Source organism: Leopardus geoffroyi, chromosome A2, assembly GCF_018350155.1.
Source record: "Leopardus geoffroyi isolate Oge1 chromosome A2, O.geoffroyi_Oge1_pat1.0, whole genome shotgun sequence".
Classification (NCBI taxonomy): Eukaryota; Metazoa; Chordata; class Mammalia; order Carnivora; family Felidae; genus Leopardus; species Leopardus geoffroyi.
In genome coordinates, this window is record NC_059331.1 from 104,643,064 (window position 1) to 104,667,131 (window position 24,068).

At 33.8% G+C, this 24,068-nt stretch overlaps 1 protein-coding gene across 3 annotated transcripts in view; it reads left to right on the forward strand.

Moving 5' to 3' along the window:
• Positions 1–24,068, forward strand: part of PHF14 (PHD finger protein 14) — a 209,819-nt gene that overhangs the window by 181,058 nt on the left and 4,693 nt on the right. Inside the window, exon 18 of one of the 3 annotated variants that reach the window (XM_045494924.1) lies at positions 13,542–13,580. The exons of the other annotated variants lie outside the window; for them this stretch is intronic. Coding sequence (XP_045350880.1) covers positions 13,542–13,565 — 24 coding nt within the window. The 3' untranslated portion in view covers positions 13,566–13,580. The remainder of the gene's footprint in view (positions 1–13,541; positions 13,581–24,068) is intronic. 3 annotated transcript variants of the gene reach the window in all.

Consider the following 24,068-nt stretch of genomic DNA (forward strand, 5'->3'; position numbering starts at 1 on the left):
TTTGTACACACACTCTCTATGTATATATACACTCGACACTCAAAACTTGCCTTTTTTGTCCTTATTATAGATGATGTACCCTATCTTATTCTTTTCTATTAAATTTTACTGTTAAAGCCAAATTGTTCAGAAGTCACTAAATCCACATTTTGTGTAGACTAGAACATGCTTGCTGTTCTAGCACATTTGGACTGATACATAGGTCAGTATTTTTTTGTTACATGTCTAGGCATATGAATACAGATGAAGCAAATATAAAAGCTAGGTGGAAGTAACATTTTACTTACAATCCAAATTTTGTATAACACTTCTTTAAAGCTTTCATGTTCTCATTGTTCAGCAGTGACGAGCTATAAATTTATAATTTTTTTTCTCACCATATGATAAACAAACTGCAGAATATCTTACATAGAAATATTTAAAGAAACTAGAAGTTCAGGCAAAAAGTTTCAAATGATAGGATTTGAAAGAGTTTTAGGATTGAAATTTCTATCCTTTATGATTTAATGATTGGCTTCATGCCAATAGAATGGCAGTAGGTTGCAAAGTTTGGCCTTATCTGAAATTGTTCCCAACTACTTACATTAAGAAATGTTTAATTCCTGGGAAACATCTTTGATGTATGGTCAGTCTTTTCATGTAAATGTCAAAAGCCAGTATGTTTTGTGTTATGTTTATTATCTGTAAGGTAACCTCTTTCTTTATATGTCTATTTCTATAAGATTGAAACTAAGTGAAACATGCCTGAGGAACATCAGGTTTATGGTCAGTCATACCTGGATTTGAATATCTCCTCCTCCATTTGGTAGTTGTGATGCTCTGGGCAAATTCCTTAACCCTTCTGAGTTTCAGTGTCATCATTGATAACTTAAAGATAATACTGTATAAGCTTGTTTTGAAGATCAGAGAATAGCCTATGTAGCATGCATAGCACAATTCTTGGCCCATTAAATCCTCTATAAATGGTAATACACATCATCGTGATAATTATTAATACAAAAAGCTATAGTAGGTATACAAAAGGTATAGTAAGTGTTTCTAGAATTGATGGGAGTTGAGTAAAATTTTCCATAGGATATGATGTAATGTACTAATACAATTATAGTAATAATAATCATGATGATATATAGTGAATACTTTTGTTGCTAATCTTATGTTTATCCTGACTTGTGAGCAAAGCCAAGCTATTTTGTTTCATGTTTGATTTTTCATAACTCAAAGGATAGAATGCCAAAAAACTTACAGTAGCTCTTTATATAATTGTTACTGTCAAAAAGATTCTTTGAGAACAATGGTATCGTATATAAATCTGGTTATAGGCTCTTTTTTTCTGGATTAATATAGAATTACAGCATAGTACTATTTCATATTTTCAACAAAGGATCACATGAATACTACATTTTTGAAGCATCTCAAGTTTTAATTTAAGCTATTATTCTTACATTTCATATGATACTGAATTATTGCTAGTAGCAGGTCAATAGATACTATAAATGTGCTCCAAATAAGTAATGTCTGCCTTAAAAATTTAGTTGGTTAGGGGCGCCTGGGTGGCGCAGTCGGTTAAGCGTCCGACTTCAGCCAGGTCACGATCTCGCGGTCCGTGAGTTCGAGCCCCGCGTCGGGCTCTGGGCTGATGGCTCAGAGCCTGGAGCCTGTTTCCGATTCTGTGTCTCCCTCTCTCTCTGCCCCTCCCCCGTTCATGCTCTGTCTCTCTCTGTCCCCAAAAAAATAAATAAACGTTGAAAAAAAAAATTAAAAAAAAAAAATTTAGTTGGTTAGAATTATAAAGCATTTACCCAGGGAAAGAAATGGTTCCTCAAGGTTATTTGAGGAAAATACCAGTTTCATGTGGAGTTCTATTCATAATATACTTCTTATTCATTTAGAATAGGTGGAATCTTTGAATTTAAATCTAGAATTCACTTTGCAGATCAACTGGTCAAATGTTCTTAGACCTCATCCGCCTCAAGGTTATCTCTGTATTTAAGAATCTGGAGTTCCAAGAAGATTTGTGAATGAATTGTCAGAGACCCGTAATTGGGGCAGGTGGAGTGGCTCAGTCAGTTGAATATCCAACTTGGGCTCAGGTCATGATCTCGTAGTTCTTGAGTTTAAGCCCAGTGTCAGGCTCTGTGCTGTCAGCACAGAGCCAGCTTCTGATCCTCTATCTGCCCCCTTGTCTCTCTCTCTCTCTGTCTCTCAAAAATAATAAATAAATATTACAAAAAGACCCATAATAAATAGCAGGGCCCAGCTAAGGACTTTAGACTTTATGTCTGCAAGTCCATTGGTCTTTGCCATATATAGTACTGATACTCAGTGTTTCATTGTGTACATTTGTGACTAAATCTCTTACAGTGTCTATATACTTCCCAAATATTGTATCATTTCCATGATTATCTAATTGGGCTTATTGTTTGGCATATGTAGACAAATATTTTCCCATTTTGATATAAAATAACTTATTTAAAATTTTTTCTTGCATTGTGGTATATAATAGTCTTGATCATCAAGAGCTTAATTGGATATATGGTTCCTACAAAAAGTTTTAATCTGTGTACAGATTTTATTTGAAATTAACAGCATTTTGCATCAATGTAGTATGTGACTGATAACAGGTATTTTTGTGTCTCATTTTTAAATGTAGTTTGAAACTGTTTCTTGTACCTATAAATTTTATACTGATCGCTTTATTAGTGATATTGCTGTTCCTAATTGATACTTCCTTCTCCTTACCGTGTAGTCTTCCAAAATTTAAAAAATACTGCATCATGAAAGAAAAAAAAATAGCATATTTTCCTTAAATTATCCAACCATGAGAATTTTTTGTCCACAAAAACTTACGTAGCTACCTTTTCAATATCTAAATATCAGAGGTAAAAGGAAGAATTTACTTAAAACAAGCACCACTGATTATTATTTTTTATTTTTATATTAGGATTTTTTAGGCATTTTTTTTAGAGATGCTTTTCAATTAAAGCCAAAGTTTTACTCTTTTTGGCAAAGTGTGCTATAGACAACAATGTTAAATTTATTATCAGTGTAGATTCGTGAACCAAAAACACATATCCCAAACACACAAAATTACCGATTTAAAATTTTCTCAGTAACTTTAGATATCCTCAAATTTAAAGCTGGTGGAAATACTTGATGCCCTTTTCCATTCTTACAGTGTTACACATTGTAATTATTCACTGCTCTATAATGGATCATTTTTTATCTATATCTTGTGTCTTTTCTGTCTATATAGAGTAAATATTTATGTTTTCCCATTTTTCTGAACTAAGAGATACACATAAAATAGGTTTGAACTATCCACTATAACTCATTGAAAAGAAAGGCCTTACACTGATATTGTATTGAAGAGAAAACTATCTAAATCATTTCAGCAGCCAGCTTATAACCAAGATAACATCAGCATTTTCCTTCTTGAAAATGTATCTTCCATATATTAAAGTAAGGATGCTGTATTTTATTAAAAATAGTATGACAAGTTTAACGTATCATCACAAATCTAGCTTAAAGAAAATCTTACTATGTTTGATAGGGGGAAAAATAGTAAGATTTTGTTTTAGTCACATGTTCACTATACAAAACCACCAAAAAACAATGCAAAAAAAAAGTAGTTCTTATGTTAATAGCACAATACTTTAAGTTCTCAAAGTCAAATTATTATCCTATATAAACATACAGTATTAAAATGACATTAATGATTTAATGGCTAGTTGGCTAATGTCATAAAAGTTACCAGTTTGAAAAATCTAGTATTTTCTGCTCATACAAAATGTAGCCCTGTAATTTACTGCTTCATCTTTTCGTAGTTAAGTATTTGTCTAGGATAGGAACAAGCTATACACTACTTGGTTGCATTACTTAGAAATTAGAAATAGGGGCACCTGGGTCGCTCAGGGTGTTGGGCTCCAACTCTTAATTTCAGCTCAGGTCGTGACCTCACAGTTCACAGATTCAAGCTCCACATGGGTCTCTGCGCTGACAGGGAAGAGCCTGCTTGGGATTCCCCCTCTCTCTCTGCCCTGTTCGTTTGCTCACTCTCTCTCAAAATAAATAAACTTTTTAAAAAATTAGAAGTATAAAAGGTTTTACGTATGTTAGAAATATTTGACGGCCTTTGAGAATCCAGATCTACTTTACATTTCTTCACTTCTCCAACAATGAAAAACAAAATTTTATTGAACAATAGTCTCTATACTAAAATATGCCCTTAATTAATTTTTGAAGATGGTATACTACAGTAATTTGTAAATAAATAAAATACATAAGCTTCATTTAGCATAATATTTTATAAATAACTATGCATCATTTTAATTACTACTTTTTTTCATATTACTGTTTATCTGTGGTATGTTTAGTAAGGAATTAAGTGGCAGATTACTTTAATAGCTGCATTTTTAAATGTATTATTATATTCTTATACAAGTAATATATGTTTACTAAGATCATTCAAAAAATGCAAAAAAAAAAAAAAAAAAGAATAAAGAAAACAAAACTCCTAACCTACCTCTCAGGTAACCACTGTTAGGATATTAGTATATCTCTTTCTACCTTTTTATCTTGCCTTCATTTAACAAATATTTACTGAGCATTTTATAAGTATAAGGCCCCGTAATAGTTGCTTAGTACCATGGCATCCATGACAGGATACAGCTCCTGTCTTCTTGATGCTTGCTTATAGTCTATCAGAGAATATAGAAAATGAGAAGGAAGCTATGGAAAAATAACTGAAGGTACTGTTAAAGCCAGTAGCAAGAGAACTAACCTGGTTTGTTGGGTCCCAGCAAATATTCTTGATATTTTTAGAATGTGGTAGGAGTGTTCTGTGATGCCAATATCATAATAGGCATATGTTCTCACTTGTTCTTTCCCTCTCTCCCTCTCCCTCTCTCTACTTCTCTCTCTCGCTCTCTGTAGGTATATGTTCTCACTTCTTCTTTCCCTCTTTCTCTTTCTCTCCCTCTCTATTTTAAAATTTCCACTGGCTGTTTCACTGAGGATCTAGAAGAAAATAAAAGTTCTTGTGTGCATAAACCTTCATATCTGAAAAATTCACATTATTTTAAGAACCACTATGGTATCATTATCACTGCTATAAACTTAAATAGACTGAAAATGAGCAAATCTCCAAAATGTCTCTTAGGCAATTTCATTATGGGCAGAAAAGAATTTAGCATTTCCAAATTATTTTTATGATAATATAAAGTTGCTGATTCACTTGTTATAATTTATGGAAGTATTTTATCCAGCTTTAACACTGCTATTGTCTTAAAGCAATTAGCACAGTTACATATCAATTTTGCAATGATATTTTATAGCAATATACTTAATTTAATCAAAGTATTTAAAGACTAGTTTTTCTAATCATTACATGCTTTGTTTTTACCATTATGAAATATGCTAATGAATTTGAAAAATAACATGTATTAGATATATGAACAGTACTATAATCCTGTTTGATTAAAAATAGTAAATTATTGTCATATAATGTTATAAACCTTTTAAGTTTTTGGTTTTCTATTTTTATTCTCTTCTGTATGTTATACATTACCATATTTTAAACTGGTTATATTAGCAAATTTAGGAAAATATAAAATCATATATCATATTTAAAAATTTTAATAGTGGCAAATAAGCTCTTGAATATGTTGAGCCTAAATTCTTCATCATTAATTAACTGTATTAAATTAATTCTATTATCTTAAAATGTTTTGTTGGAAAATCTAGACTTATGACAGTATGTTTTATGACAGTTTCTAGTGCTTTATAATGAAAACATGAGGATTCCTATATTTATTTAAATATTATAAAATTATTTTTGAAAGAAAATTTTGTTATAATCAAAAACTTCATTTGAGACACTAATGCCAGAGAAATATCAGATAGAAAATATTTTAGTTCCTTGAAAAAGAATTTCTTCATTTGTTTAAATTTTCTTTGACAAACATGTTTTAATATCTCCCAGTCTTTCAGAGACCCTAACTTTGACCTCATCCTTTCTCCAGCTGTTACCTCCTGATTACAGTCATGTAGTGTTAATTCTCAGAACACTAAACTGAAGTTTAGAAAATCATTCTGAAATGACTGTTTATGGTTGAGTGTATAAAGCAACATATATCCATATTTTTTTAAAGGAGTTCTAGATCTCTGCTTTGTGAAAGTTTCCCTTTCATACATATATTCAGCTTCATATGGTCATTTTGAGACTAGGACATACAGACTTAAAAGGAGATGGTGAAAGATGTTCTTATGGACAGTAAATGCAGTGGACTCTGCAAACCAATGCTGCAGTTTTTGTTTTTGTTTTTGTTTTTGTTTTGTGTTTTTGTTTTTTGTTTCTTATTCAAGCTGAAAGTCTAGGGGACCAGGACAGAGATATATATACCATATATTGTTTATAGAGGAGGTAGATTTTTATGCTGCAGGAAAGGTTTGATTAATATATGGAAGATATAAAATATAACGCTTGACTAAAAGCCCAGAAATAGTATTGCTAGAAGCCCAAGATATCAGGAGTAATTTTACCATGAGTCTTTTGGTCTTTCTACCATGGTTCAAAGATTGCTGCTATAGCTCCAGTCTTAAAATTAAACAGGAAGGATGAAGTACAAAATGACATGTCCTGGCCCCTCTTTAAATTATTTCAACTGGGCTTTGATCTCTACCATTCTACTGAAATGATTCTTGTAAGGTCACTTACAGTCTCTTTCTTGTCAAAGTAGTCATACCTCTGCTTGAATCTTATCTGACTTCTTAATATCTTTTGGCAATCGGCCATTTCCTCTTTCTTGAAAATGTTCTTATCTTGGTTTCTGTGGCCCATATTGTCCCCTAATTTTCTTCATACAAAACTGGCAACTCCTCAGTCCTGTTAGCTAAATTCTTCACCTCTACCTAAGTTGTATTAACATGGCTTATTAGTCCTTGGGGCCTTTTTCTTCTCTATTTACGTATTGTTCCCTAGATGATTGCAAATAGTCTTATAATAACTATATGTTGAGGACTTCAAAACTTCTAATACCAGCGCTTAATTCTTCTTCCAAGACCTAAATTCATCTGTCCAAATATTTGCTGACATTGGCATTGAATATCTAAAGACTGTCTTAAGCTCAATACTGCCCAAATAGAATTCTTATGTCCTCATTCTTCATCACTCCCATCACAACTATGTCTCCCATAGTCTTTACCAACTTATCCATTTTTGGGTGCCAACAACAGAGGAATCATTCCTAATTACTTTTTTGTTGTTGTTGTTGATTTCCATATCTACCTATCAGCCTGCCCTTACTCTAAACTATAACATACTCTGAACCATATTATACTTTCTACTCCTACTACTACTACAATACTTTCAGACACTCTCATTCCTGATACGGACTACTGCAGTAGCCTTTTGCCCTATGTCCCTATTTTCATTCTTACCTATCCTCTATTTTCTCTAAATTGCAACCAAAACAAGCATCAAATTCAAAATCAAATCATATTACTTAAATTTTTAAACCCTCCAATGGCTTCTCATTGCAAATAGAATATCCAATATGGCCCACATAGTTGTACCTAACATTTAATATCATGCCAAATATGCTGACTTTTCTGGTGCATGTTCATGCTGAACTCATTTGTACTCTAAAGTCCTTGCCCGTCTTCTGTAGGCCTGGACATCATCTTCTCACAGATTAGTATATGAGTGGCTCCTTCATATCATTCAGGTCTCAGCCTGAATATCACCTCTTTAGTAGAGGTACTTTCCTGATTACTTTGTCTAAGAAAAGGTGTGCTCCCACAGTTTGTATCCCTTTCCTGTGTTCTTTCTGCTACATCAAAATTTGAAACTTGTTAGCAGATTATTATGTCTTTCCCTGTTGGAATTTAAGATCCATGAGGACAGTTATGCTGTTTCTCCATCTCCTAGAACAGAACCTGGCACATAATAGATACATATTCGTAGATAACCAACAAATAGAAAACATTCTATATTGTAAATTTAATTCTTAACAATTATCATTTGTATTGAAAAATTAGGATTGTAGATAGAAAAGAAAGCAAAACTTACCCTTTTTAAGTATTTATTTATTTTGAGAGAGCACAAGCAGGGGAGGGAGATAGAAAGAGAATCCCAAGCAGGCTCTGCTCTGTCAGCACTGAGCCCAATGTGGGGCTCAACCTCATGAACCTGTGAGATCATGACCTGAGCCAAAAACCAAGAGTTGGATGCTTAATTAACTGAGCCACCCAGGCCCCCCTACAAAACTTATAATTTTTGTTCTGGTTAGGTTTTGAGGCTAGGTTTTTATTTTTTTACATTTTACAGATAAGGAAGCCAAAACTAAGAGGTCATGTGCCTTTCCCAAGGTCACATCAACAGTAAGTTCCAAAGCAGGATTCAAATAGGTTTGTCTGACACCAAAGCCTAGACATGTACTCATGTAGATGTTTTGGGGAAGAACATCACATACTTGTTTTTCAGTGTAAGATAAATTCAACCCATGGATTATGTGTACACACACACACATACACACACACAATGTCACCAACATTTTTTGTTGTGTTTTTGTATAATCTCTATTTTTGCCAACAATTGATTTAAAATCATATTGCTTCATTACGGTCAATATTAATCCATCATGAAAGACAGTTCCAGACAGCAACCTAGGAAACATGAATTCTGAATCCAACTTTACTATTAATTAGCTATGGGACCCTGGGGAAGTCAGTTATGTACTCTAAGAATGGCTTTTCTATCAGCATTATAAAAAAGAATAGATCAAATGATCCATCCTCTAAGTAAGGTACCTCCTATCTCTAAAATCTTAACAGCTCTTAGTAGAGAAGAGTGCTCTGAAAAAAAACATAGAAATCTGTTGTAACTTATCTCCATACCTGATTTATCTCTAAATGTGATTTGCTTATGTATCGATTTCCTCTTGGAAATACACATAGTGGACAGTTTTCTTGTTTTGATCACTCTCCTCTCGAAATTTAGGGATGTAACTAGAAGAACGCAGATACAGAATTTAGAGTTGTCTTGAATAATCTGTTGGGTTTTTTTTAACCTATTGTTGATTTTCCTAATATTATCAACAGAGGTCCTCACTGTATTCTCTTATTGTTTGTAAGGGTGTTTCAGTTGATTCCCTGGACATTTCTAGGTGTACACAAATACGGTTGGTTTTACTTCCTCTTTTACAACTTTATACTTTGTCTTTCTCTTGTCTAATAGTGTTGGCTAATATCTCCAAAACAAGATTAAATAATAGTGGTATGCGTGTTATCACCTTGACCTTAGTTGGAATGTTTCAAGTGTATGAAGTTAGTGTTTGAGTTAAGAACATTTATATTAAGAAAGTTTAATGTAAATAAATTGATAAAATGTAATGTTGAAAACAAACTGCAGGGAGGCAAACCATAAGAGTCTTAATATAGAGAACAAACTAAGGGTTGCTGGGGGGGGTGTGGGGGATGGGCTAAATGGGCGATGGGTATTAAGGAGGGCACTTGTTGTGTTGAGCACTGGGTGTTATATGTAAGTGACAAATCCCTAAATTCTACTCCTGAAACCATTATTACACTGTATGTTAACAAACTTGGGTTTAAATAAAATTAACAAAAAGAAAAGAAACTGCAAACTGTAGAAGATATATATAATATGATGCCATTCATATAAAATGTTAAAATATAAAAACATACCAGGGAATAAGTAATATCCAGCTCAATGTATTGGAAAGAAAGGGGAAAAGGATGGAGAAGGAATACTGAAAGGTTAAGTGTTATAAGTTACGGTTATGATTACTGTTATGTTTGCAACATTTATAACAAAAATAATTTGATTCCCTGAAGAAACCTGGAGGTGTCTGGTATAAAGAACATAGGTCTGAATTGAAGACACTTTACCTTTCAAGTGTATAAATTTCCTGATCACAGGGATCAGCTGTGTTTGCTGTCCTCTCTACCCTGAACATATTGCACATAATAGGTATTCATTAAATAATTACTGAATGAAAAACTAAAGGAAAGAAAGAAGGAAACATATCACTAACTTTTTATTTTAAGTAAAGCTTAGTTTAAATAAGTCATGTAGATTTATTTTGTATATTAGAAGCCTACAATTTTTCTAAAACAACAATGTTACCAAGTTTTCCATATGGCTTTTCAGAAGTCAACATAATATTACATATTATTGTGCTGCTTGTGATGTGAAACATGTAACACAAATTAATTTTGGGGTTTACTACCTTTGTATCAGCAGAATAAAGCCCTGCTTCAGGCTACCTGCAGTCAGATGGGACACAATGGTGTCACAGTTTCAAATGCCTACTATTACTCAGTTATATTCCTGTTTTATAATTCTTTTGAAATTGAATTTACCAATAAAACATTTCAATCGGTGGTGAATTACAGACCATATACTTTATTTTCTATTTTAAAAGAAAATGGGAAAAGAAGGCGCTGCATTCTATTTATGTATTTTCTGTCTGTGATAAAATACAGTAATTTTAAAATAAGCAAAATAAAATAATTCTTTAAAAACCCTCTCATTGCAACGGATAATTATAAATTTAAATTCCCTGGGTAATTACTGAACCATCTGTATTATGAAAATTAGAACTTTTAAATGTTTAATGGGTTTTTGATTGAACAGTATGACTGCCACATAATGTGGCTATGAGATCATTAACTTTTGTCATTTTTATATTTTCAACTGTATAACTTCATTTTTCATTAATCATTGGGTTTTGTCAGAGTCAATTTAATATTGTACTAGGATTTTCTTTTGAGACCCTTGAGTTTGAACTCTCAGCATTCCCAAGAGCCCAGAGGAGTGCTACCTCTAGAGGCTTATGATTCTTCTTACAAATAGAGGCTATTTTTATTTTCTCAAAAAGTAAGCTTTTGTGTTAGTAATTAGTAAAAAATTGAGAAAGCCATGGACCTTGATAATAAATTATCTTTACATGAGTTTATTTGAAGACATAAGAGCAGTCATCCCAAAGTAGTGCAGAATTGTGTGTTGCTCAAAAATTGATTCTTGTGACATTTTACCAATACCCTTTTTGTCCTCAACTATTTCTATTTCCTTATGAGATTTAGGAAATATCATACAACAAATCCTAAATACTGTCATAATATTTGAAAAAGTGAAAAGACAATCAGTATGTTTATCAAGATTTCTACAGATTATCTTTAGGGAGAATTGTAGAACTGTTTTGGATTTAAAGGTTGTTTTTCAGTCACTTCTGTGAGATAGACTTAGAATCTTGTTGTTAAACTGAAAAATTAATGTGGTCAGTAGCCAGTGAGCAAAAATTGAGTTATTTTTCAGAATGTATGGGGCGCTTTTAAAATGTATTGATCACAGGCAATTGTAATTGTCCCTTTGGTATATGGAAAGAGGACTCTTTGGAGTCAGAGCTGAATTTGAATCCTAGGTTGTCATATTTTTAAGTGTGTGACTAAGAGCCGTTCCTTAATGTCTCCAATCCTCAATTTTCTCAATGAGAAATGGGAATGAAAATATTAAAAATACTTATTCTTTCCTGGCATTTGTGAAGATTACATATAATGTATGTAAATACTTGGTATTTGATATGTATACAAAAAGTCAAAAGTATTATTTATTTGTTTCCTGTGCATCTGTATAGTAGTAAATTTATTCATGTAGTCAAGAAATATTCATTAAGAAGCCAAAGTAGGATAGGAATAGCACTAATTCCTTAGGATACTGTGGTAATAAGCAAGACAGGGAAAAATCTTCTATCATGGAGCTTACACCCTAGTGAAAGACGACACATGATATGTAAATAAGTAAATGATCCTTTCATTGTGATACATGTTATGGAGAACAATCTGAGTGCTGAGGAATAGCAAGTTTCGTGCATAAAGTCAGAGAACTCCTCATTGACTGACACCTTTATGACAGAAGTAAACTAAGCATACAAAATCAGATGCAGAGTAAAAGGTGCCATTTGTCTAGAAATCTTTTTCTTAAAAAAAGCAAAACAGTGGCTAAGCAGTAATCTACAAGTTCTAGATATGGAAATGTGGCTGTTATTTTTGACACTGTGAAAAACCACTGTTAGAGCATTTTTGTGTGTGGAATTTTCTAAAATAGTATTTTTAATTTTTCTTGAAGCAAAATCAGTTTTTAACCCATGAAAAATTAATGTGCCATAGAAGATGTGTTACTGGACATCTAATGAGCTGTTAATTTCCAATAAAACTATGAAGACTAATGGGTTCACTCTGGGGAAAATAGTATTCAACTTGAAATAGAGATATTTGAGGCAACTTAATCTGTTCATTTGGGAGTAAAGTTTTTAAGATTCACTTTCTAAACATAGTTTTATTTCTGAAAGATGCCCTTGATGTTGAATTTACCTTACTACAAGGATAGTGTAAGTTACAGTGAGAAGTATTTGTTTTAAAGATTCACAATACTAATCTTTGGGCATGAGGAAAGGTTTGTTATTTTGATGACATAGCCCACCTCTCTAGAATATTAATCATTAAAAAAAGGCAAACTCTTCTATGTATTATCATGGTCAGTTTTCTTCTCTTCACATTTATATGCCTGATGTACTTTCTCCATTGCATTGTAATTATATGCATGCCAGTCTACCAAATTGGAACATGGACTGCTCTAGGCAACAAGAACTTTTATCCATCTTTGTTATTTCCAATACCTTGCCTAATGTCCAACTCACGGTCACTGTTCATTAATTTTTTTTTAAGTTTATTTATTTTGAGACAGAGTACACGTGCACACACACAAGCAAGGTAGGGACAGAGAGAGAAGGAGAGAGAGAATCCCAAGCAGGCTCTATGACAGCAGAGAGCCTGACATGGAGTTCATTCCTAAGAACGATGAGATCACTTCCTAAGCCAAAATCAAGAGTCGGACACTCAACCAACTGAGCCACCCAGGCCCCCCTCATTAAATTTTTGTAAGAGTAAAAAGGGAATAAGATTCTAGGAATAGAATTTATTCTAGGAATATAATTTACCTCAAGAGTTAAAACCATCTTTATAAGATAATGTTTTTGTTTTAGTTTTATTAAACTGAAGTTAGTTAATATACCGTGTAGTTTTGATTGTGGGGGGTAGAACCCAATGATTCATCACTTACATACACACCCAGTGCTCATCCCAACAAATGCCCTCCTCAGTGCCCATCACCCATCCAGTCCATTCCCCACTCCCACCCCCTCCTCCAGCAACCCTGTCTGTTCTCTGTGTGTAAGAGTCTCTTATGGTTTGCCTCCCTCTCTGTAAGATAATGTTTAATATGAGTCAATGAACAAACTACATTCCAGACTCTTCTAAAATGTAAAGATTATTTAATCAATACAATCAGGTCTGTCATTGGGTTACCAAAAATGAATAGATCAAGTGATTGATCTTTAGGTTTTGACGTACTAACATTTTTGCTTTGGTTTGACATCTGTACCCTATTAAGACAGTCTTAGGTCAAATGATAACTTCTTTGGAAAAATTTTCTTTGTTAAGCAAGAATACCTCTTTTCCTCTAGATAACAGTCAGACATCATTTTTGAAGGCACTGATTAAAGGTACGAAAATAACATGTTAGTGTTAATAAGATCTACTACCCAAAATACGACCAAATGAAATAATAAAACCAAATCATATATTTTACTGTATTACAGTTGAATATTGTTCTAATGGTTGTTAAACTTCATGAATCAGAAAAACATGACAGTGAACTTCACGTGTGAAACATCACTGAATGACTGTATGATTTTACTAGCCTTTTTTTTTTTTTTACTAAAGGCACTACTTTATAGAGTCTGTAATGAGTTGTTCATATTATGGAAATGCCAAAACCTCTTTATGTATAACTCTGATTACCTCTGCATACTACTTTGGTGAGAAACTTTATAGTATTTAAAACCAAAGCATATTTATTTCTAAATCATCCTAACAAAGATTTTTTTATTTGCTTATCTGTTTTTACTTTTGTGTTGAGACAAGTTTAGATTTTAAGAGTTGCAAAAATTTTATGGAGAGTACCCACCTTCTCCTTATGTTAACATCTTATATAAACACAGAACAATGATCAAACGCAAATCTTAATATTGTAATACTTTTAAGTAAACTATAGAATTTGTTTGAATTTTACCGGTTTTGTCACTAATGTCCTTTTTCTGGTCCAGAATCCCCATTCATGGGTATTCTGGATGGTGGCAATTATTACTCTTTCCTTGCCTTTCAAACCTTGACACTTTTGAAGAGTATTATTCATTTATTTTATAGACTATCCTTCAATTTGGGTTTGTCTGGTATTTCCTCATTATTAGATTGAGGCTACCACAGACTAGAGGTGATGTCCCTTCTCAGTACATCATATGAGGGGAAATAGCACGTCAATATGTATTACTAGTTATGTTAACCATGCTCAGTCAAGTTAAGTTAGTGTTTGTCAGGTTTCTCCACTGTAAAGTTATCATTTTTCTTTTAGCAGTGTAGGTTTAAATCATTTGAGTTTGGAAGACAGTTTCGGGAGTTGTTTTATGTCCCTAGATAACCTAGTAAAGAAAGTGGTTTCGTATTTTTGTCTATTTAGTGCTCGGTATTTTCATATATAATGTGCGGGATTAGGTAAGATCTGATAGGAATCTTTCAACTTTAATATTCTGTGACTTAATTACTCTGAGAACTGTAAGCGAGTTAAGAGATGTTCCATACATATCCTAGTTGTTTGCAAATTAGCCTCAAGTCCTTCTTTGATTTTGATGTGGCTTTGGAGATAAATACGTTGACAACTTCCTGCTTAAAAAGGGCATTATATATTGAAAATAACTTAAATTGAGACAGTTTATAAGTTCCTAATGAAAATCTATCTAGATATTTTATTACGTATATTTGAAGTTATTTCTTAGTCTGAAATTTGTCAGTTTAAAACATTTACAGTTTATCTGGCCTCAGAAACCATAACAGTAGAAGAATTTTAATTACGGAAATATTCTGTCAGCTTTTTATCTTAATACAAATTCTGGTTTTCACTTTGGTAAGTTTCATTCAGTGAATCAAGTTATGTAAAAAAAAAAGTTAATATAATTTTTATTAAGGGAGTTTATGGTATTTTTTACTTGTTGAGTGTCTTCTACCCATTCTCTAAAGTAATATTAAGGTTGTGTGTACCATTACCACTTATGTAAATTCTGTTTGTTTCTTTGACAGTAATTTGACACATATGAGCTATAACTATCCTTTATTTAGAATATCAAAACTCAGCAAAGGAAATATAAAATGTATTTTCTCTTTCTCTTTTTTTTAAAATTGTGGTTTCAGTTAAAATGGCCAAAGATTATGATTTTTCTAACGGCAGTACAGAAGTTAATTTTGGTAAAAATTAACCTTAGGGCCTTACTAAGCAAAAAAAAAATTTTTTTTCTTTTAAAATATATAGTGTCTTTTTAATCTGTGTTGCATCAAACTCCTCGTTGTATTTTGAAGGATAAACAAAATGTTGTCACATCCTACTAACGATGGCACTCTTGGGGTGCCTGGGTGGCTCAATTGGTTAAGCATCCGACCTCAGCTCAGGCAATTGTTTTGCTGTCTGTCAGGCTCTGTGCTGATAGCTTAGAGCCTGGAGCCTTCTTCAGATTCTGTGTCTCCCTCTCTCTCTGTATCTCAAAAATGAATAAATGTTAAAAAAAAAAATTAAGAAAAAGATGGTAGTCTTCTAGTGGCCAATCCCAATATCATGGTTATTGCTTATGTTAATGAATAAATAAATATGCTACATACAAGTATTTTTCAGCTTTTATAACTGTTATTGCTCAATAAATTCTAGTCATAGTAAACAGTGTATGTATATCTGAAAACTTTGAGCCAATCTCTGATTTTTGAAATCCAACTTGGAAGTCTTTTGAGTATTATACTTTGGTGATCGCCCTATCTCATATCTTGCATATTTCAGACATTTTTAGACCTTATTTTTACTTCATTTTAATTTGGCAGAATTTTTTTAAATCCCTGGGAATTTAAACCTGTATGTGTATATTTAGGGTAAAAAAATAAAACAGCATAAATTTAGAAATATTTCTTCTCTTTGAGTGTCTGTAGGGAAAGTAGAAGTTTATATGTACTGTCTTTAAATATTAGCACATTTGAGATTTTTGAAATGTTACATTTAATGAATAGTAGATGATTTGTGACTCATTAAAAAGGAACAACATCAGAATCATATGGGTCCCAGAAGAGGGACAAATAGGGGTAGGAGGGTTATATGAGCCAATCATAGCGGAAAACTTTCTTAACCTGGGGAAAGACACAGACATCAAAATCCAGGAAGCATAGAGGACTCCCATTAAATTCAACAAAAAACGACCATCAAACAAGGCATATCATACTCAAATTCACAAAATACTCAGGCAACGAAAGAATCATGAAAGCAGCAAGGGAAAAAAAGTCCTTAACCTACAAGGGAAGACAGATCAGGTTACCAGCAGAGCTATCCGCAAAAACTTGGCAGGTCAGAAAGGAGTGACAGGATATATTCAGTGTGCTGAATCAGAAAAATATGCAGCCAAGAATTCTCTACCCAGCAAGGCTGTCATTCAAAATAGAGAGATAAAAAGTTTCCCAGACAAACAAAAATTAAAGGAGTTTGTGACCACTAAACCAGACCTGCAAGAAATTTTAAGGGGGACTCTGTGAGGGGAGAAAAGATGAAAATAAAAAGAAAGAGAGAGGAGAGAAAGACCAAAAGCAACAAAGTTTAGAAAGAACCAAAGAACACCAGAAACTCCAACTCTACAAGCAACATAATGGCAAGAAATTCCTCTTTCAGTACTCACTCTAAACGTCAATGGACTCAATGCTCCAATCAAAAGACATAGGGTAGCAGAATGGATAAGAAAACAAGATCCATCTATATGTTGTTTACAAGAGACCCACTTTAGACCTAAAGACACCTTCAGATTCAAAGTAAGGGGATAGAGAACCATCTATCATGCTAATGGTCAACAAAAGAAAGCCGGAGTAGCCATACTTGTATCAGACAATCAAGACTTTAAAACAAAGACTGTATCAAGAGATGGAGAAGGACATTATATCATAATCCAGGGGTCTATCCATCAAGAAGACCTAACATTTGTAAACATTTATGCACCAATTGTGGAAGCACCCAACATATAAATCAATTAATCACAAACATAAAGAAACTCATCGATAGTAATACCAGACTTCAACGCCCTGCGCACAGCAATGGACAGATCATGTAATCAAAAAATCAACAAGGAAACAATGGCTTTGAATGACACACTGGACCAGATGGATGTAACAGATATATTCAGAACATTTCATCCTAAAGCAGCAGTACACACATTCTTCTCCAGTGCACATGGAATGTTCTCCACAATAGGCCACATACTGGGACACAAATCAGCCCTCAACAACTACAAAAAGATCGAGATCATACTGTGCATATTTTCAGACCACAACGCTATGAAACTCAAAATCAACCACAAGAAAAAATTTGGGAAGGTAACAAATACTTGGAGACTGAAGAACATCCTACTAAAGAATTAATGGGCTAACCAAGAAGTTAAAGAGGAAATTAAAAAGTACATGGAAACCAATGAAAATAACACCACAGCCCAAAACCTCTGGGATGCAGAAAAGGCGGTCATAAGATGAGTGTCTATAGCAATCTAGGCCTTCCTAAAGAAGGAACAAAGACCTCAGATACACAACTTAACCTTACCCCTTAAAGAGCTGGAAAATAAAAGCAAATAAAACCAAAAATCAGCAGAAGACAGGAAGTAATAAAGATTAGAGCAGAAATTAATGCTATCAAAACAACAACAACAAAAAACAGTAGAACAGATCAATGAAACCAGAAGCTGGTTCTTTGAAAGAATTAACAAAATTGATAAACAACTAGCCAGTTTGATCAAAAAGAAAAAGGAAAGGACCCACATAATAAAATCAAGAACAAGGGGCACCTGGGTGGCTCAGTCGGTTAAGTGGCCGACTTCAGCTCAGGTCATGATCTCGCGGTCCGTGAGTTGGAGCCCCACGTCAAGCTCTGTGCTGACAGCTCAGAGCCTGGAGCCTGTTTCAAATTCTGTGTCTCCCTCTCTCTGACCCTCCCCTGTTCATGCTCTGTCTCTCCCTGTCTCAAAAATAAATAAAAAAGATAAAAAAAATTAAAAACAAAATAAAATCAAGAATGAAAGAGGAGAGATTACAATCAACACAGCAGGAACAAAAACAATAAGAGGATATTATGAACAACTATACACCAATAAAATAGACAATCTAGAAGACATGGACAAATTCCTAGAAACATACACACTTCCAAAACTGAAACAGGAAGAAACAAAATTTGAACAGACCCATAACCAGTAAAGAAATCAAATTAGTAATCAAAAATCTGCCAAAAAACAAAAGTCCATAGCCAGATGGCTTTCCAGGGGGAAATTCTACCAAACATTTAAGGAAGAGTTAACACCTGTTCTCTTAAAGCTGTTCCAAAATATAGAAATGGAAGGAAAACTTCCAAACTCTTTCTATGAGGTCAGCATTACCTTGATTCCAAAACCAGACAGAGACCCCATGAAAAAGGAGAACTATAGACCAATTTCCCTGATGAACATGGATGCAAAAATCCTCAACAAGATATTAGCCAGCCAGATTCAACAATACATTGAAAAAATTATTTACCATGACCAAGTGGGATTTACACCTGGGATGCGGGACAGGTTCAATATCCACACTCAATTAACGTGACTCATCACATCAATGCAAGAAAAGGACAAGAACCATATGATCCTATCAATAGATGCAGAGAAAGCATTTGACAAAAGACAGCATCCTTTCTTGATAAAAACCTTCAAGAAGGGAGGGATAGAAGGATCATACCTCGAGATTATAAAAGCCATATATGAACGACCCAACGCTAATATCCTCCTCAATGGGGAAAAACTGAGAGCTTTCCCCCTAAGGTCAGGAACAGGAGAGGGATGTCCACTCTCGCCACTGTTACTCAACATAGTATTGGTAGTCTTAATTAACCTTTGCAATCAGACAACACAAAGAAAGAAAAGGCATCCAAATCAGCCAGGAGGAGGTCAAACTTTCACTCTTCACAGACGACGTGATATTCTACATGGAAAACCCAAAAGATTCCACTAAAAAACTGCTAGAACTGATTCATGAATTCAGCAAAGTTGCAGGATATAAAATCAACGCACAGAAATCAGTTGTATTCCTATACACCAACAATGAAGCAACAGAGAAATCAAGCAATTGATCTCATTTACAATTGCACCAAAAACTATAAAATACCTAGGAATAAATCTAACCAAAGAGGTGAAAAAGCTATACACTGAAAACTATAGAAAGCTTATGAAAGAAATTGAAGAAGACACAAAAAAATGGAAAGAGATTCCATGCTCCTGGATAGGAAGAACAAATACTGTTAAAATGTCGATACTATCCAAAGCAATCTACCTATTCAATGCAATACCCATTAAAATAATACCAGTATTCTTCACAGAGCTAGAATGAACAATTCTAAAATGTGTACGGAACCAGCAAAGACCCCGAATAGCCAAAGCAATCTTGAAAACGAAAACCGAAGCAGGAGGCATCACAATCCGAGACTTCAAGCTACACTACAAAGCTGTAATCATCAAGACAGTATGGTGCTGGCACAAGAACAGACACTCAGATCAATGGAACAGAATAGAGAACCCAGAAATGGACCCAGAAACATATGGCCAACTAATCTTTGACAAAGCAGGAAAGAATATTCAGTGGAATAAAGACAGTCTTCAGCAAGAGGTGCTGGGAAAACTGGACAGTGACATGCAGAAGAATGAACCTGGACCACTTTCTTACACCATACCCAAAAATAAGCTCAAAATGGATGAAAGACCTCAATGTAAGAGAGGAAGCCATCAAAATCCTCGAAGAGAAAGCAGGCAAAAACCTCTTTGATCTTGGTGGCGGCAACTTCTTACTCAACACATCTCCAGTAGCAAGGCAAAGAAAAGCAAAAATAAACTACTGGGACCTCATCAAAATTAAAAGCTTCTGCACAGCAAAGGAAACGATCAGCAAAACCAAAAGGCAACTGACAGAATGGGAGAAGATATTTGCAAATGACATATCAGATAAAGGGTTAGTATCCAAAATCTATAAAGAACTTATCAAATTCAACACCCAAAAAACAAATAATCTAGTGAAGAAATGGGCAAAAGACATGAATAGACACTTCTCCAAAGAAGACGTCCAGATGGCCAACCGACACATGAAAAAATGCTCAACACCACTCATCATCAGGGAAATACAAATCAAAACCACCATGCAATACCACCTTACACCTGTCAGGATGGCTAACATTAACAACTCAGGCAACAACAGATGTTGGCGAGGATACAGAGAAAGAGGATCTCTTTTACATTGTTGGTGGGAATGCAAGCTGGTGCAGCCACTCTGGAAAACAGTCTGGAGGTTCCTCAAAAAATTAAAAATCAAACTACCCTACGGCCCAGCAATTGCACTACTAGGTATTTATCCAAGGGATACAGGTGTGCTGTTTCGAAGGGACCCATGCACCCCCATGTTTATAGCAACACTATCAACAATAGCCAAAGTATGGAAAGAGCACAAATGTCCATTGATGGATGAATGGATAAAGAAGATGTGGCTTGTATACACAATGGAGTATTACTCGGCAATCAAAAAAAATGAAATCTTGCCATTTGCAACTACATGGGTGGAACTAGAGGGTATTATGCTAAGTGAAATTAAGTCAGTCAGAAAGACAAAAATCATATGACTTCACTCATATGAGGACTTTAAGAGACAAAACAGATGAACACAAGGGAAGGGAAACAAAAATAATATAAAAACAGGGAGGGGGACAAAACAGAAGAGACTCATAAATATGGAGAACAAACTGAGGGTTACCGGAGGGGTTGTGGGAGGGGGGATGGACTAAATGGGTAAGGGGTTAAGGAACCTACTCCGAAATAATTGTTGCACTGTTTGCTAACTAATTTGGATGTAAATTAAAAAATAAAATCATAAATATAATAAATAAAAAAAAAGAAATGGGCAGAGGATCTGAAGAGACATTTTTGCAAAGAAGGTATACAGATGGCCAACAGATACATGAAAAGATGTTCAACATCACTGATCGTCAGGGAAATGCAAATCAAAACCACAAAGACCACTTAGTATCAAAAAGACAAGAAATGGGTGCCTAGGTGGCCCATTCGGTTAAGCAACCAACTCTTGATTTCAGCTCAGGTCATGATCTCATGATTCGTGAGATCAAGCCTCTTGCTGGGCTTAGCGCTGACAACACAGAGCCTGTTTGGGATTCTCTATCTCCTTCTCTCTCTGCCACTACCCCACTTGCACTCTTTCTCAAAAATAAATAACCTAGTGGGGAAAAAAAGACAAGAAATAGCACGATTTGGCAAGGATGTGGAGAAAAAGGAACTCTAAAACACTGTGGTGGGAATGTAAATTGGTGCAGCCACTATGGAAAACAGCATGGAGTTTCCTCCAAAAGTTAAAAATAGAAAAACCACACAACACAGTAATTTTACTTGTGGGTATTTACTCAAAGAAAAAAACAATAGTAATTCAAAAGATACATGTACCCCTATGTTTATTGCAGCATTATTTATCATAGCCAAGATTTGGAAGCAATCTAAGTGTCGGTGGGTAGCTGAATGCATAAAGAAATTGTGGTGGATAAAGAAATTACGGTAGAATATGTAACAGCATAGATGGACCTAGAGAATATTATGCTGAGTAAAGTAAGACAAAGACAAATACAGTATGATATCACTTATATGTGGAACTAAAAACAGTGAAGCAGAAACACTCCTGAATAGAATAAGCATAAGTGCCAGAGGGGAGGGGTGTGGGGAATGGAAACATAGGTGAAGGGGACAGAGAGATACAAAGTTTCAGTTATAAAATAAGTCATGGGGATGAAAAGTCCTGAATAGGGAATATAGTCAATATTTTAGTAACTTTGTATGGTGACAGATGGGAACTATACTTTGGTGAGCACTGAGTAATATATATATATATAGTTGTCAATCAGCATGTTGTACACCTGAAACTAATATACCATTATGTCAACCATGCTTAATTAAAATTAATAAGTAATTAAAAACATAAATAAGGTACTACATGAAAAAAACATATAAAACTTTTGCTATCCTCACTTGAAAATATATTTATGTTGGACCATTAAAGAATTTGAGATATTTTTGTTTTGTTTTTCTATAATCAGTGCTGACTGCATACCAACTTACAAAACTGAATACTTCAAACCAAGTAAATATCTTTTAAAGCAAAAATGTTACAAATGAAGGTGAGTTATCAAGGTAGGGGCATCTCATGCAGAATCTAGCATATACTTCTATGCTTATTTCTCAGATATTAGACTTCTATAAGAAGATTTTTTTTAATCTTTAAGACCATAAGCTCCATATGAAGAGGATAGTGGTATTTTTAGCCCTAGAAGGTTCATATCTTAAACGTACCTGAAATATCTAAAAATTAATGTTACAGAAATTGTGCTTTTTATTCATGTTTATGGGAAGATAGAAGGATATAAACTTATAGAATAGGGTTTATGTTCATTAAGAGCCTACTCTAGCTCACACTTACCATCCGTCATTCATTTCCTTTCTTTCCTTTCTGCTAGCTATTTTGCCTGACTCTCACCTTTCACTCACTGATCTTCATTTCCTTTAGTATAAATATACCCTCTCCAGATGGTTGTGCTAGTCCTGAGGGCCTTTCTGGCTCTGGGAAACACTGGAAAACCCAGTGTTTTATTTCTAACTTCCCCATTTCCATGCGCAAAAGCCACCACAAAGTAAAACACGACAAGAGGAACTAAAGACTCAGAAAAGCAAACCTAGTCCATTACATTTGTTCCACAATCACAAATCGGAGATAAGTGATTGCTTAACAAATGAAACAGAATTGTTCATGTATTCTCATACATGAAATCAGATATTCATTTCTGCCCTTTTATCTGTTTTACTTGCTATTAAAATAAAGGATATGATTTTATAATATTAAATTAAGGGAAATTTCCTTGGTTATTTCTTTTCTGAACCACTAAGTAGAAAAAAAGGTAGAAATTTACTTACAAGACGTAAGTATTTGAGCTAGGTTTACGAAGAACCTCCCCAGTTACTTTAATTTTATAATATAGCCCTAGACTCTCTAATTAAATATGCAACTTCTGTCATAAGGGGAAAAAAAAACCATCTTATGCTTTTTACACTATATTCAATTAAGCATTTCTTGTAAGTTCATTTCAGTATCTATCATGGCCCACTAAAGTTGGATTCAGTTATAAAATGGTAGATTAATTACCTTTTGTATTAAATGAAATAAGAATCTCAAATATGCAAAGTCAGGAAATTTAATTGTGGTCTTCAATTGCTTATTCAGTGCATTGGAAAACTGAATGCAGAAGTACAGAAAAAAGAGCCAAAGGTTGTTAAATGTAGCACATCACACACATCTTGCACTTTACTTAATGATCCAAGTGTTTATTACTATGAAGGAAATGCACCATTTAAAGAATTATGGTGGAATTGTAAAACATTAAAAACTCTAATTAATTTTAGTCTGAAGCATGCAGCGTGCTCATTTTGCCTAAAACATTTTCATTATCATCAGTATTTTTCCAGTTATTAAGATAAATTTTTTCTTCATTGTGCAGCACCAGCACATTTTCGGTATTAAAAGCATAATCTTAAATGCTGTTGAGAATTATATCTGGAACATACTTTAAGTAAATAAAAGACAGCAGTTTTTGACCATAGATTGGAAGAGTATATATATTGCTTTTTGATACCTATTCTATAACTAACATAACAGATTAAGTATATATCTTTTTTGTCAAAAGCCGTAAATATATATATACATATATATTCACTAACATTTTTAAAAAGACCATTGTTAAAGCATAAAGATAATTTTGACTATTAATTTGAATCCAACTACAATAACTCTCGGATTAGCCAAAGGAATAT